Below are 16,996 nucleotides of genomic sequence, written 5' to 3'. Positions count from 1 at the left end.
GAATATTATGCTACATTGAAGAATAACAAGGAAGCGGTAAGCCACCGCATATCATGGATGAACCTTGAGGACGTTATGCTGAGTGAAATTAGTCAGTCACAAAAAGAGAAATACTGCATAGGACCACTACTGTAAAAGACTAAAAAAAGAAGAAGAAGAAATTATACTAAAAGGGGGTAGGGGAAAGTCTTTGTTAGTTGTTGGGAAGTTGGTGATGGGTGGGGGGAAGGGAGAGGGTGGAGTGCAGGGTGGGAATTGGACACAGGAGAGCTTGGGTGCTAGGGACGGGGGGGCAATATACAGGGAGGGAGAGGGAAGTGGAGAAATGGGGCAGATGGGAGAATACTTGGGCATGTTCGAAAGGACTAAAAAAAAAAGACTAAGGGAAAGAACCCATACTAAAGGGGGGTGGGGGTGATCTTTTTGTTGATTATTGGGATGTTGGGGGTGGATGAGGAGAGGGAGGGGAAGGCGGAGCACATGACAAGGATCAGACAGGATAGTTTGGGTGCTAGGGAGGGGGCAATATACAAGTAGGGAGAGGGTAATGGAGGAACAAAGCAGATGGGAGAACAATTAATCAGGTCTCAATGGGCTAAGTGAGACAGAGGTAAATAATGGTATACGCACAACTTGAGAACAATAGAGTTCTGGGATACAGAGATAGAGCCATGATTGGAATGTGGAAAGGGGGGAATAATATTAAGATGTTTGGCTGTCTTTTGAATCTTGGTTTTTCCTTGCATTATATTATAAAATAGACACTGGAAGGGGAGAGAAAGGAATAGCGAAAAGAATCACCATAGAAAGCTTGTAAGTCCATATTCTGCCTATAACTGATTAGAATACCTAAAATGGGGCTACAACGTGCCTAGTGAAGGAGGCGTTCTGCGAAGCCTCTGCAATACATGGGACTATAGGTGGAAGCCTGAACCACATCCAAATCTCCAGAGATGGGAAATTCCCACTTGAAAGGACAAGCAGACCAACCTGGAGTGGCTAGAAGAACAGAGGATACTTCTTGAAAGAAAGACATACAGGAAAAATATAAAACAACATAGGCAGACCGACTGTTACTACAAGAACAAGCAACATGCTTGCCTAGAAAACATCAAGGCAAGTGGTCAAGTCCCCTCAGAGAACACCCCCTTCCAAGACTAAGACTCAGTGGGAATACACGCTGTGATTGGTGATCACACTCGACACCGATAAGGGGAAGTGAGGGAAAAACAGCAATGAAGCGGTGAGCTAAGCCTTACAATGTTCAATAGACTTCTGTGAACCCAGGTGAAGACCTGGTTGGCCAGCAGTGTGGCAAGACCTGGGGACCCTTGGGCCCTGAGTCAGTGAGTGACATAGCCACAGAGGACTAGAGTGGAGAGTGAAGTGTCCAGCTGATAAGAAGAGAGAGCATATGCATAAGCACACTCACACTTGCAGATAATGCCTACTTGTCCTGGCTTCGATGACTGGATGATTGGAGCTCAACCAGAAGTAAAAAGAAGAGGAAAAAAAAAATTTTTTTTTTCTTATACAATTTGATGAACTTGACCTACACCTATGGAAGCAGTAGCTTAAAAGAGGGAACAAGTCCTTACAGCAAGAATCATTCCCACCCCTCCACTCACAGAGTAGACAGGGATGAGCAACTTGGACATTGGCTACCCAAAATGGGGGGTGGGGGGCTACAAAGGCAAGAAGTGACTGGCTTACAAGCTTTCAAGAGGGAACCTAGACCCAGAGGGCCTGGAGGAAGGTAGAATCTTCAGTGAGTAGTATTCAATCTGACTAGGCGGGGCTGATGCAATGAAATGCAGATGGGTCTTTTGTGATACAATAGTGAATTATTGTTATCAGGACTGACTGTGAGGGTTGGAAATGTAAAGGTGGATGTTTTATAGCAAGGAGGGGAGTGATTGACTTTTCAGTCTAGCAGCAGAGGTCCCTAGGACCATCAAGGGAGAAGAGCAGAGAGCGGGACCCTACCCAGAGAAGCAGTGATGCCTGAAATGGAGCCAGAGATGATGATGTGGAGCTATGGAGCAGCTGGAGACTCTAGACCCAGAGAGGGAGAGCGACTGTGTGCTGAAAACTTGGGGGGCACGGGGGAAGGATTGCATGGAGGGGATTGTAACCATGACAATGAGACGATATACGATAAAATAAATGTAAAACTAATGTTCTCCCATGTATACTATCACATAATTCACAATAAATCATTTAAGAAACAAAAAAACAAAAAACAAACAAACAAAAAATGGAAACAATCAAGATGTTCCGATGCTGAATGAGTAAACAAACTATAACATCCATACAATGAAGTATTTATTATTAACCAATAAAAATAATTAACTATCAAGGTAAAAAGAGATATGGAACAACCTTACATGTATATTGCTAAATATTTGAAACCACTTTGAAAAAACTAGATCCCCAGAGAATTCCTCATATCAGACATTCTGGAAAAAGTAAAACTATGCAGTTAAACTGCCAGTGGTTGGCAGGGGTAGTGGGACGAATGAATAGGTAGAATACAGAGCATTTTGAATGTAATCAAATTATTCTGTATATTATAGCAGTGGATTTATGATACTTATCAACACCCCTTATAAAGTGGTAGCGGTAGGGTCAGACCTCATCCCACTAAAGGGACAATAAGGATCACCATCAGTTCACACAAAGGTGATTCCTATGAGGTGTTTTTAGGTACCATCAATTACCAACTCACTGCAACACTATGCACAAAAGAATGAAAGACTGCCCTGTGGCAACCTCACAATTAAATATTATGCTTGAGCCCGCTATTGCTGCCACTGTGCCATTTCATCTTATTGGGATCTTCCTCTTTTTCACTGACCATGAAGCCTTCTCCAGGGACTGGTCCCTACTGATAACATGTTCAAAGTCTGAACATCCTGGCTTCTAAGGAATACTCGGACTCCTGCCAACACAGATTTGTTTTTTCTTTTGGCAGTCCGTGGTACTTACTATTCTCTTCCAATACCATTATTCAAATGCATCAATACTTCTACAGTACTGCAAATACCATGGCTAAGGTCAGGTAGTCCTCAAACTGACATATTTACTTTTAAATACTTTAAAGAGGTCTTGAGCAGAAGATTTGCTTAATGCAGTACAATGTTTGATTTCTTGACTGCTGCTTCCATGAGTGTTGATGGTGGGTCCAGGCAGAATGAAAGCTTTGACAACTTCAATCTTTTATCCATTTCTCTTGATGTTATTTATTGGTCCAGTGGTGAGTAGTTTTATTTTCTTTATGTTGAGGTGCAAAGCCTTACCAAAGGCTGTGGTCTTTGATCTTCATCAGTAAGAATTTTAAGTCCTCTTTGCTTTCAGCAAGCAAAGTTGTATCGTTTGCATATCGCAGGTTGTTAATGAGTCTTCCTCCTATCTGATGCCGCTTACTTCTTCATATAATCCAGTTCCTTGGATTATATGTGCTCAGCATATGGATAGAATAAGTACAGTGAAAGAACACAAATTTAACACATACCTTTCCTAATTTTAAACCATTCTGTGTTCCCTTATTCTGTTCGAATGACTGCCCCTTGGTCTACATAACAGGTTTGTCATGAGCACAATTAAGTGTTCCGGAATACTCTTTCTCCATAATGTTATCCACAGCTTGTCATGAGCTACACAATTGAAAACCTTTGTGTAGTCAATAAATCATAGGTAAACATCTTTCTGGTATTCTTCGTGTTCATCAAATATCTATCTGACATCAGCGATGATATCCCTTGTTCCACACCCTTCTCTGAATCCACCTTGAACCTCTGGCAGTTCCCTGTCAATGTATAGTTGCAGCCATTTTTAAATTATCTTTAGCGAAATTTTACATGCATGTGATAGTAATGATATTGTCTTGTGATTTCAAAATTATTTTTGGTCTCCTGTCTATGAAATGAGCACAAATATGGATCTCTTCCAGCTAGTTAACCAGGAAGCAATCTTCCAAATTTTTTGGCATAGAAGAGTGAGTGCTTCCAGTGTTCCATCAGTTTATTGAAACTTTTCAATTTGCATTCCATCAATTGCCAATGCCTTCAGTTCAGCTTAGACATCTTCCTTCAGTATCATTGGCTCTTGAAATGGTTGAATAGTAACCATTTTCAATTGTTACAGTGACCTTCCATCTTTTTTTGATGCTTTCTACATCCTTCAATATTTTAGTCAGAAAATCCTTCAGTGTTGCAAGTTGAGGCTTGGTTATTTTCATCGATTTTTTCACCTTGAAAAATGCTGTATTCTTCCCTTTTGGCTTTCTAACTCCAGGTCTATGCACATTTCCTTATAGTATTTGACTTTGTCTTCTTAGCTGCCCTTTGAAATTTTCTATTTAACTCTTGTTTTTATATGTTAATATTTGGTTGTTCACATGTGCTTTATTAACTATGCAAAGGCTTTCGTTTATGTGCTGATTTCGATTGTGTATGCTGAGCAAATAAACTGAGAAGCTGGATTATATGAAGAAAAATGTGGCATCAGGATTAGAGGAAGACTCATTAACAACCTGTGATATGCACATAATACATCTTTGCTTGATGAAAATGAAGAGGCCTTAAAATACTGACTGATGAAGATCAAAGACCACAGCCTTCAGTATGGATTGCATCTCAGTGTAAAGAAAACAAAAATCTTCACCACTGGACCACTAAACATCACACTTATCAACAGAGAAAAGATTGAAGTTGTCAAGGACTTAAGTTGTCAATGGACTCAAGCATGGCAACAATTGTGAGGTTGGCCCAGGACCGGACAATGGTTCATTCTGTTGTGTATAAGGTTGCTATGAGTTGGTATCGACTCAATGGCACCTAACAACAATCATTTGTTTGCAAGGTTCTTTGTTTTTTGTTGTTGTTGTATGTTTGTTTTGACATATTTTCAGCTTATTGGCATAATTACCTAGCATCACAATTACTGGGTCATATGACAAGACTGTGCTTGCCTTTTTTTTCTTTCCAGCAATGAATGAGAGTCCTTTCATTTCATATCCTCAACAATATTTGATGCTTGTCAGTATTTTGAATTTTAGCCTTATAATAAATGTGTACACCCACGGTTCCTTTATCCATTGTCTTATATCTGACATTTCACATTTGTGACAATAGAATAAACAAAATCTGACTGTTTTGTACATTAATAATGTGACTTTGTCAGTAGCAAATGTTAAGGTGTGAGGTAAGAGTAATGCTAACTGTGATGATTTGGATTTGGAAGTCATGTAATGATATAATTTGGCAGTTACGTCATAATGATATTGTTGCTAAGTGACGTTGAGTCAACCCAGCATAGGGTTTCTGAGGAGCAGCTGGTGGGTTTGCAGTTCAAACTAACCTTGCAGTCCAGTGCATTATCCTGCAGCACGATCCCAGAACTTCATATGTTGTTATTGTTGTTGTTCTTAGGTGCCATTGAGTCACTTCTGACTCATAATAACATTATTACACAAGAAAAAGAACTACTGACTGGTAGTGGACCATCCTTACAGTTGTTATGTTTGAGCTCATTGTTGAGGCCACTGTGTCAATCCATCTCACTGGGGGGGTGTCTTCTTTTTGGCTGACCTACCAACAGCAGAAGTTTTAAATTTAATTGAAGTTCACCTTATCTGTTTTTTCTTTTATGAATTGTGCTTTTTGTGGTGTATCCAAAAACTAATTTGTAAATTCAAGGTCACTTAGCTTGTCTCCTGTGTTATCTTTTAGAAGTTTTGCAGTTCTGTGTTTTACATATATGTTTGGGGTCTGTTTGAGTTAATTTTTTTGAAAGATGTCAGGTCTGTGTGTACATTAGTTTTTTCTTGCATATAGATATACAGTTGTTCCCCACCAGTTGTTTAAAAGACTGCCTTTTTTTCCAGTAAATTATCTTTTGTTCTCTGTCAAAGATCAGCTGACTATATTTGTGTGGGTGTATTTCTGGGCTCCTGTTGTGTCCCATTGATCTCTTTGTCTTATTATTTATTTTTTTATGCCAATGTCACAATGTCTTGATTATTGTAGCTTCATAGTAAGTATTAAAGTCATGTACTGACAGTCATCTGACTTCATTATTCTTATTATAAAAAAGTATTATGTTGTCTTTTTCTCAGTCTTTTGAGTTTGTTTGATAACCACAAAGTAATTTACTGGGAGTTTGAATGGCTTTGCTTTGAATCTGTTACTCAAGTTGAAAAGAACTGACAGCTTAACAATCTTGAATTTTCCTACATATGAGCATGGACTATTGTCCTACTTAATTTACATCTGTGATTTCTTTCAGTTGAACGTCATAGTTTTTTGTGAACAGATCTTTGTATTTTGTTTGATTTATATCTTAAGTTTTAAAATTAAAAAAAAATTTTTTGCTAATGTAAATGGATGTATTTTTATTTTCTAATTTCATATGTGCATTGCTGGTATATGTAAAAACAATAGACTTGTATGTTAACAATGTTTCTTGCAACCTTGATATTTTCATTTTTAAACTCTATGGGGTTTTTGGAACCCAGGTGCAGTGCTATAGGATAAATACTGGACTGGTAACTGCAGGGTTGACAGTTTAACCCACCAGTCACTCTTGGGAACCCTGTAACAGGGTTGCGATGAATCGGAACTGACTCACTGGCACACAACAACAGGGTTGAATCTCTGTTATTTTTTTGTGCCATCCTCCCAATCATGTCATATAAAAACAAAGAATTCTATTTCTTACTTCTGCATCTGTATACTTTTTATATCCTTAATTTGTTTAATTGCATTAGTTAGGAATTCCAGTGTAACATTGAATAGGAGTGCTGAAGATGCATGCATATTCTTGCTTTGTTTGCAGTCGTAGGGGGAAAGCATCCATTTTCTCACTATTAACTACAAAAGTAGTTTTAGGGTTGTTTTTCTAGATGATCAGGCTGAAGGAATCCCCTTCTATTCCTAGTTGACTGAGAGTTGCTATAATGAATGGGTGTTGGATTTTGTCAGATGATTTTTTAACATATTGAAAAATTTTGCTGGCATGGGAAATTAATATCTTTGCTCTTAAGCAAGTTTAAATGAAAGCTTAAAAAAACTAAAACAAGTGCACAAGAGCCAAAATGCAACTTTTATTATATCGCACCAGAATTTAGAGACCACCTTAAGAATGGATATAACACATTGAACACAAATCACAGAAGAAAACAGGAGCTATGTGAAAATACAAAGAACATCATACATGAAGAAAGCAAAAGCTCAGTAAAAAGGAAAGGAAAGACTAAAGTGGATGTCAGAAGAGAATTTCAAACTTAATCTAGAACATGGTCATGATAGTGGTAGTATGCTGAGGAGTATTTCAAACTCTTAGCGAATCTGTATAGGGTTTCCAAGGCTATACAACTTTGCGGGAGCAGAAACCTTCATCTTTCTCGTCCAAAGCTCCTGGTAGAGTTGAACTGTTGGCTTTGCAGTTAGCAGCCCAGCTTGTAACCCATTATGCTACCATGGCTCCTTAATCAAGAACATTTGTTGTTATTATTGTTGTTAAGTGCCATTGCACTGGTTCTGACTCGTAGTAACCCTGTATAGAATTTCCAAGGAACTGCTGGTGAGCTTGAACCCATTGACCTTACAGTTCAAACCGACCTAGCTGTCCAGCACTTTAACCCACAATGCCTGAAATAAATGATGAAGTAAAAGTGCTGAGCAGAACATTTCAAAGGGCAACTTGAGAAGGAAAGTAAAATATTGTAACAAAATACTCCAAGATCTGGAGTTAGAATATGAAAGTGGAAGGACACACTCAACATTTCTCAAGCTGAGGGACTGAAGAAAAAATTAAAGTCTTTAGTTGAAATAATGAAGAATTCTATGGGTAATAATAATAATAATAATAATGGAGTCCTGTTGTGGTACTGTAGGATAAGCACTGCAAAGTTGTTTTGAACTGCAAGGTCTGGGCTTCAAAACTCAGCAGCTGCTCCTCAGAAACCCTATATAGGGTCACTGTGAGTCAGAACTGACTCAACAGCATTTAATAACAACAACAACAAAATGGGGAAAATATTGAAGATGAAAAAAGTATTAAAAGAAGATGGAAGGTATACACGGAATCAGTGTGCCAAAAAGAACTGGTTGATTACCAGCTATTTTGAGAGGTACAATATCATCAAGAGCTAATGGTATTGAAGGGAGAAGTTCAAGGTGTAGTGAACAGATTGGTGAAAAACAAGACTCCAGGTATTGAAGGAATACCAATTGAAATGCTTCAAATAATGGTGCAATGCTGGAAGTACTCACTCATCTATGCCAAGAAATTTACAAGACATCTATCTACCAGACCAACCAACTAGAAGAGATCCATATTTGAAAGCACACTTTCCAAAGAAAGGTGACCCAACTGAAAGCGGAAAATTATCAAACAATATCATATGCAAATACAATTTTGCTGAAGCTATTCAATAACAGTTTTAGCAGTGCATCAGTAGGGAATTGCAATAAACTCAAGCCAGATTCAGGAGAGGACATAGATTGAGGGATATCATTGCTTACATCAGATACATCTGGGTAGAAATTAGAGAATACCAGAAAGATGCTTACTTGTGTTTTATTGATCATACAAATTCATTGGACTGTGTGGATCATAACAAATTGTAGATAACATTGCATAGAATGGGAGTTCCAGAACACTTTAATTGTCTTCATAGGGAACCTATACATAGATCAAGAGACAGTTTTATATATATATATATATATATATGTATGGTGTGTCGCTTTGGTTTATTGAGCGAGACTGCTAAGCCATTTGAACTGCATAGTTGGTGGTTCAAGCTCACCAACTGTTCCTAGAAAACCCTATTTTTACAGTAGGTATATTAGAAGCTCTGGGAGTGTAGTGGTTAAGAATCTGGCTGTGAAACTCATGGTCAGCAGTTCTATACTGCCAGCTCCTCCATGGGAAAAAGATGAGGCTTTCTACTCCCGTCAATTTTTTTAATTGATATATAAATGTTTTATTGTGAATTATGTGATAGTTTACATGGGAGAACATTAGTTTTACATTCATTCTATCGTATATCGTTTCATTGCCATGGTTACAATCCCCTCCATGCATCATCAACTAACCAAAGGGTATACCCTGCAAGCCTGCCCCCTCCGTCATCAACACACAGCCCCTCTCCCTCTCTGGATTTCAAGTCCCCAGCTGCCCCATCTCTCCACGTCATCATCTCTGCCTCCATCTCAGGCATCACTGCTTCTCTGGGTAGGGTCCCGTTCTCCGCTCTTCTTCATTGGTGGTCCTAGGGACCTCTGCTCCTAGACTGAAAAGTTAATCACTCCCCTCCTTGCTATAAAACATATACCTTTACATTTCAAACCCTCACAATCAGTCCTGATAACAATTATTCACTATTGTATCACAAGAGATCTATCTGCATTTCATTTCATCAGCCCTGCCTAGACAGATTGAATACTACTCACTGGAGATTCTGCCTTCCTCCATACCCTCTGGATTGAGGTTCCCTCTTGAAAGCTTTTAAGCTAGTCACTTCTTGCCTTTGTAGTCCCCCACCCCCATTTTGGGTAGCCAATGTCCAAGTTGCCCATCCCTGTCTACTCTGTGTGGGGAGGGGGTGGGAATGATTTTTGCAGTAAGGATTTGTTTCCTCTTTTGAGCTACTGAATCCATAGGTGTAGGTCAAGTTCATCACATTGTATCAGATTATGCTTTTTTCTGTCTTCTTTCTTCTTCTGGTTGAGCTCTGATCATCCAGTCATTGAAGCTAGGTCAAGTGGGTATTTTCTGCAAGTGTGGGTGTTCCTGCGCATATCCTCTCTATTCTTATCAGCTGGACGCTTCACTCTCCATTCTAGTCCTCTATGGCTGTGTCACTGACTCTGGGCCCAAGAGTCCCCAGGTTTTGTCACACTGCTGACCAATGAAGTCTCCAGCCGGGTTCACAGGAGTCTATTGAACATTGTAGGGCTTATCTCGCCGCTTCATTGCTGTTTTTCCCTTACTTCCCCTTATGGGTGGTGAGCGTGGTCACCAATCAGAGCATGTATTCCCACTGAGTCTTAGTCTTGGAAAAGGGTTTGCACTGAGGGAACCCGACCACTTGCCTTGATGTCACCTGGACAAGCAACTTGCTTGTTCTTACAGTAACAGTCGGTCTGCCTGTATTGTTTTGTATTTTTCCTGTGGGTCTTTCTTTTAAGAAGTATCTTCTGTTCTTCTAGCTACTCCAGGCTGGTCTGCTTATCCTTTCAAGTGGAAATTTCCCATCTCTGAAGATCTGGATGTGGTTCAGGCTTCCACCTATAGTCTTATGTAATACAGAGGCTCTGCAGGAAGCCTCCTTCATTGGGCACATTGTAACCCCATTGTAGGTATTCCAAACAGTTATAGGCAGAAGACTGACTTACAAGCTTTCTTTGGTGATGTTTCTGGCTATTCCTTTCTCTCTCCCTCCAGTGTCTATTTTATAATATAATGCAAGGAAAACCAAGATTAAAAAAAGACAGCCAAGCTTCTTAACATTATTCCCCCCCTTTCCCCATTCCAACCATGAAGAGACAGTCATTTGAATAGAGCACAGGGATACTGCTTGGCTTAAAATTAGGAAAGGTGTATGGTAAGGTTGTATCCATTCACTATACTTAATTCAGTCTGTATGCTGAGCAAATAATCTGATAACTAGGCTATATGAAGAAAATTGTGGTATCAGTATTGGAAGGGAGCAAATTAACAACCTGTGATATACAGATGATATAACCTTGCTTACTAAAAGAGAAAAGGACTTAAAATACTCACTGGTGAAGGTCAACGACCAGAGCCTTCAGTATGGATTGCATATCAGTGTAATGAAAACAAAATTTCTCACAACTGAACCAGTAAATAGCATCATAATAAGCGGAGAAAAGATTGAAATTGTCAAAGACCTCATTTTTCTTGGATCTACAATCAACAATCATGGAAGCAGTAGTCAAGAAATCAAATGATGTACTGCACTAGGCAAATCTGCTTCATAATACGTCTCTAAAGTGTTAAATGACAAAGATATCAGTTTGAGGACTAAAGTGTGCCTGACTCAAGGCATGTTTTTATCAATTGGCTCATATAAGTATAAAAGTTGGACAGTGAATAAGGAAGACTGTGGAAGAATAAATGCATTTGAATTGTGTTGTTACAGAAGAATATTGAAAGTACCATGGACTGTCAAAAGAACAAATGGGTCTGTGATGGAAGAGGTACAGCAAGGATGCTTCTTGGATGGAATGGGAAAAAATCTTTTACAATGATACTTCAGACAACTGACTAATTTCTACAAGAAAAAGACAAATAACCCAATTAAGAAATGGGCACAGGACATGAACAGACACTTCGCTAAGGAAGACATTCAGGCAGCCAACAAACATATGAAAAAGTGTTCATGATCATTAGCCATTTTTGTTGTTAAGTGCCGTCAAGTCGGTTCTGACCCATAGCGACCCTGTATAGGGTTTCCAAGGAGAAGTTGGTGAGCTTGAACTGCCAACTTTGCAGTTCAAATGGCTTTGCAGTCTGGCGCATTAACCCACAGCACCACACCAGAACTTCCATTACCCATTAGAGAGGTAATAAATCAAAACAACAATGAAATATCATCTCACACCAGCAAAGTTGAACAGCGAAGTTCAAAAATGCAGAGGACAATAAATGTTGGCAAGGATGTGGAGAGACTGGGACCCTCCTACATTGCTAGTGGGAATGCAAAATGGTCCAACCACTCTGGAAAATAGTATAGCGCTTCCTTAGAAAGTTGGATATAGAAATATCTTATGATCCAACAATTCCTCTACTTGGTATTTACCCACAAGAAATATGAGCTATAACCCAAGAAGATATATGCACACCAATGTTCATAGCAGCACTATTTACAATAGCAAAAAGATAGAGACAGTCCAAGTGCCCATCAACTGAAGAATGTATAAACAAACTGTGGTACATACATACAATGGAATATTATGCTACACTGAAGAATAACAAGGAAGCTGCAAGCCACCACATAACATGGATGAAACTTGCGTACATTATACTGAGTGAAATGAGTCAGGCATAACAAACATTGCATAAGACCATTAATGTAAAAGCTTAAGAAAAAATACCCATAGTAAAAAGGAAAAAAAAAAGTATTTGTTGGTTACCGGTGGGGGCGGGTGAGTTTGGGGGAGGTGAGAGAGGTGACGGTAGAGCACAGGGTAGGGGGCAGATGCATCATAGTTTGGGTGTTGAGGAGGGCAATACACAAGAAGGCGGAGGGTGTGGAAGAACAAGATAGATAGAGGAACATTGAGACAGGTTTGCATGTGCTAACTGGGAAAGAGGTAAATAGTGATGTATGCTCAGCCTTGGAACAAGACTCTTGTGACACAGGGATCGAGGCATAGGCTGAAGAGGGAAAATTATACTAAAATGCTTGACTGTCTTATGAATATTGGTTTCCCTTGCCTACTATTGTAAAATAGACACTTGAGTGGAATAGAAAGAAATGTTGGGAAACAGAATTGCTATGGGTTGAATTCACCTTGATGATACTTAACAGCAACGACAACATGGCAGTTGGGTGCACATGCAATATTTCTTCAAGATAGATTCCATTGCAAAAGCCTTTTGTAGGAGCAGAGGAAAATTAATTATTTCTTGAATGTTGAACATGCGTGGTTCTTTAGGACCTTAATTCAGACTAGCATTCTCATTTGCCTCAGCAGAAGTTTTGTTCTTTAAAATTATGCCTTGGCGGAGTTGGTGAAATGAAATGCAGATGGGTCTCTTACGATACAGTAGTGAATAATTGTTAATCAGGACTGATTGTGAAGGTTGGAAATGTAAAGGTAGACATTTCATAGCAAGGAAGGAAGTGATTAACTTTTCAGTCTAGGAGCAGAGGTCCCTAGGACCATCAACAGAGAAGAGCAGAGAGCAGGACCCTACCCAGAGAAACAGTGATGCCTGAGATGGAGGCAGAGACAATGACGTGGAGTGATGGAGCAGCTGGGGCCTGCTCCATCCAGAGAGGGAGAGCGACTGTGTGCTGAAGACTGGGTGGGGGGTGGGGGTGGTATAGTGTAGGGTGCAGGCTTGCAGGGTATACCCTTTGGTTGGTTGATGATGCATGGAGGGGATTGTAACCATGGCAATGATAGGATGTACGATAGAATGAATGTAAAACTAATGTTCTCCCATGTAAACTACCATATAATTCACAATAAAACACTATTAAAAAAAAGTGAAAAAAAAATTATGCCTTGGACACCAAGTAAACCAGTCAAAATACAGTCACAAGGAAGTCAAAATACAGAATTTTTATGGGTGGCATTCTTTAATGGGAAGTCCCATAAAATATGGAATTTTTATAGGTGGGCTTTCTTAATGGCATGTCCCAGGATGTGGTTGCTCAACTATGTGCCCTGGGCATGTCCTGCACATCTTTACAATTACTCAAGCAAGGAGGAGAGAAGGCTTCAGATTCCTCAGGATTTAGGTCACAAGCTTTCAGTTAATAAGTGGCTCATATTTAATTCTAATTCCTGTGTCCCCTTCTCCCCTGTCTCAGTTAATGGTTCAAACTTACCAGTTGCTCCATGGGAAATAATATCTGACAATTTGCACCTGTAGAGATTGCAGAATAGTAAAACACTGTTTTACTCTGCCCAGTAGGGTTACTATGAGTTAGAATTGGCTTGATGGCACACAAAAACAACAACATGATGTAATAAGTTCTGATTTATTATATTTGGAAGGTAAATGAAATTATCCTAAAGCTATTATCTGTACTGAGCAGTGTGCCAATAATTTGTTTTAGCATTTTGTTTCATTTAATACACAGAACAATATATTGTAAGTTATGTGATGATTAACTTAGACAAAATCATAAAACTGATGCATAGCAAATGTCTGATTCTATCATCTCATGCATAAAACCTGACATTTCTTTAAAGAATGCTTATGAAACATCAGTTTTCAGCCAAACAATGTTGTTGTTGTTGTTATGTGACATCGAGTCGGTTCTGACCTATAGTGACCCTGGTATTTTATCAGGGTGCTTTATTAGGGTTTCTGAGGAGCAGCTGGTGAGCTTGACCCACCGACCTTGCAGTTCAAATGGCTTTACAGTCTGGCACCTTAACCCACAGCGCCTCACCAGGACTCCAGCCAAACAATAGACATGTCTATAAGGTGAAGTAATGAGATACATAGACCTTAGAATAAGTAACAATTTGAAGTAAAACATGTAACATTTAATCAAGGAACGAGTTCAGAAGGATTAGAAGAAGGGGAGTAATGGAGACAGGAATCAAAGGGAAGAAGTGACATAAGTAATATTCCATTGTGGGGATTGTAATCAATGAGCTCAAAGAAAATGTATGAATTGTTGAATGGAAAAGTGATCTCCTCTGTAAACCTTCACCCATTTCTTAATAAAAAGGAAACATACACTAGAATAATAAGTAATTCTTTTTTCTTTTTTTCAGATTTCTTTCCTAGTGAGAAAATAATGTTGTTTTTAGTCCTTTTTATTCAAGTCTTCAAAGTAATTTTATTCCTTCTGTACTAATACTCATGTACATTATAAAGTCCAGAAGAGCAAGTGGTATATCTTCATTTTTGTATATGGCTAATCTGAGGTGTTGAGAAGCTAAAAATAGATGGTTTAGAAATGTTTTATTTTTTATCATGTAAAATAAGGTAGGTTTCATATATTATATCTAAATTCCGTCTAAATGTGAGTAGGCAAATAACTAAGCAAAAAAAGTAAGGTAGATTCAAATTGAGTTAATGTGAAGAGGAATGATATATCACAAATTTACAATGAATATGTGTAAACTTATATTAATACTAAAATTTTTCTTAAAGTTACAAATGGTGAATCCATGCGCTTTTAAAGGTGTTTTATCAGTTGAAATTTATTTATTAACTACTTGACAAATGTATGTTGTTGTTGTTAAGTGCCGTCGAGTCGGTTCCGACCCATAGCGACCCTGTACAGGGTTTCCGAGGGTGTAAATCATTACTGGAGTAGAAAGCCTCATCTTTCTCCCCTGGAGTGGCTGGTAGTTTCGAACCGCTGACCTTAAGGTTCGCAGCCCAATTCGTAACCACTATGCTGTCATAATGTATATTGAACATCAACTAAGTGCTAATATTTATCTTACCTTCTGAGGTTAGAATTGTGCCTTGTGAAGTCTAATGGTAAAGCATATACATGTTCACACAAATAAATGTAACACTGAATGTTAAGTGCTATAGTGAAAAGACATATGATATTATAAAATTATGTAATTGGAGGCTTTGGTTTCATCAGGGAGATTGGAAAGACTTCCCTAGGAATTGGGAGTTCTGTTGAGCCTGATAGCTAAAGGAAAAGGAAGAATAGACAAAAAAAAAAAAAAAAAAATAGGGAGGGTGAAGAAAGAATAGCATCCAAGGCAAAGACCAAGCCAGAAGGGAGAGGAAAGGAGAATTTTCATGTTGGTAAGTAGAGGAGAGCATCTACTGAAGAAATCAAGCAGGAAATAGAGGAGAGTGTCCAGGGTGGAGACCAGGTATGGATGTGAGAGGAGAGTGCCAAAAACAGAGACCTGACAGAGAATCCAGGCTCTATAGTGTTTATAGTAAGAGATATGCAGTGCAGATGAAAAGAAGAGGACTCTAGTTAAAAAAAAAAAAAAAAAAAAAAAAAAAGTAATAACAATAATAATGGTAATATAAAGTGGTAACATAAAATTGATAAGCAAGAAGCAGGTGTCAGTATGGCTTAGAAGCTGAGAATTAATATTGTTAAGTGAAGGGTGCATCTAAAACACCTTAAGGAAAGTAGAATGAACAATCTCAGCCATACTACTGGACACATTTATCCATTTTATTATTGACTGTAAGCTCTTTTAAAATATAATTTGTGTGTAATATCTGAAGCTAGAGTAGGAATTGTAATATGAGAAGATAGCTTAATGAAATTTTCATACCTATTTTTTTCTTTAACTGGTAGAATCTAAAGAAGATACAAGAAATGGAGAAGAATGATGAATCTAGCACAGACCTGGATGAGCTGAAAAATGCAGACTGGGTAAAATAATTTTATGTGCTTTTAGTTTTGTGTAATCATATATATATATTTGTTTTAGTGCCATCGAGTCTATTTCAACCCATAGTGACCCTGTATAGGGTTTCCAAGGAGCAGCTGTTTAGCTTGAACCACTGACTTTGTGGTTCAAATCATATGTAATTTTATATAAACTTTCTGAGGCACTTTGTATATGTTTGTATGTATATATGTATAGAGAGAGTCCTGGTATGGTGCTAGAGGATAAGCGCTGGGCTACGTGGTCGATTTGAACTGCAAGATTGACAGTTCAAACTCACCAGCTGCTCTTCAGAAACCCTATAAAAGGTTGCTATGAGTTGGAACAGACTCAACAGACTGAACAAAAATAAAAGTATATATGTGTGTGTGTGTGTGTGTATATCTATATCTATCTATCTATCTATCTATCTATCTATCTATCTATCTATCTATCTATCTATTATCTATCTATCTATCTATCTATCTATCTATCTATCTATCCATCTATCTATCTTTACAGGAGCAGAAAGCCTCATCTTTCTCCCATGGAACCGCTGGTAGTTTTGAACTGCTGACCTTGTGGTTCACAGCCCGATTCGTAACCACTACACTACCAGAGTGCCATATATATATAGTTGGTGATTGGCTATGTGCTGTGGTTCTGATTCATAGCGACCCTGTATAGGGTTTCTGAGGCTTAAATCTTTGCTATTGTTGTTGTTTGAAACCATCAAGTCAGTACGAACTCATAGTGACACTGTGCATAACAGAATGAAACACTGCCCGATCCTGGGCCAACCTCACAATCATTGCTATGTTTGAACCCATTGCAGCTGCCCCTGTAAATCTGTATGGGAACAGAAAAGTCTCATGTTTCTCCTTTGGTAGTTTCAAATTGCTGACCTCAAGGTTAGA

General features: G+C 38.6%; 1 protein-coding gene across 1 annotated transcript in view; it reads left to right on the top strand.

The window, feature by feature from the left end:
• SPIRE1 (spire-type actin nucleation factor 1) overlaps positions 1-16,996 on the top strand; it is a gene marked incomplete at its 5' end in the record, with an annotated part of 311,924 nt that overhangs the window by 75,608 nt on the left and 219,320 nt on the right. Inside the window, one exon of the mRNA XM_006876930.1 lies at positions 16,007-16,084. Within this exon, the coding sequence (XP_006876992.1) occupies positions 16,007-16,084 (78 nt within the window). The remainder of the gene's footprint in view (positions 1-16,006; positions 16,085-16,996) is intronic.

The sequence above is a fragment of the Chrysochloris asiatica genome, unplaced genomic scaffold (genome assembly GCF_000296735.1).
Source record: "Chrysochloris asiatica unplaced genomic scaffold, ChrAsi1.0 scaffold00429, whole genome shotgun sequence".
NCBI classification, from domain to species: domain Eukaryota; kingdom Metazoa; phylum Chordata; class Mammalia; order Afrosoricida; family Chrysochloridae; genus Chrysochloris; species Chrysochloris asiatica.
The sequence above is the reverse complement of the archived record's forward strand: the minus strand, read 5'-3'. Positions and strand labels throughout refer to the sequence as shown.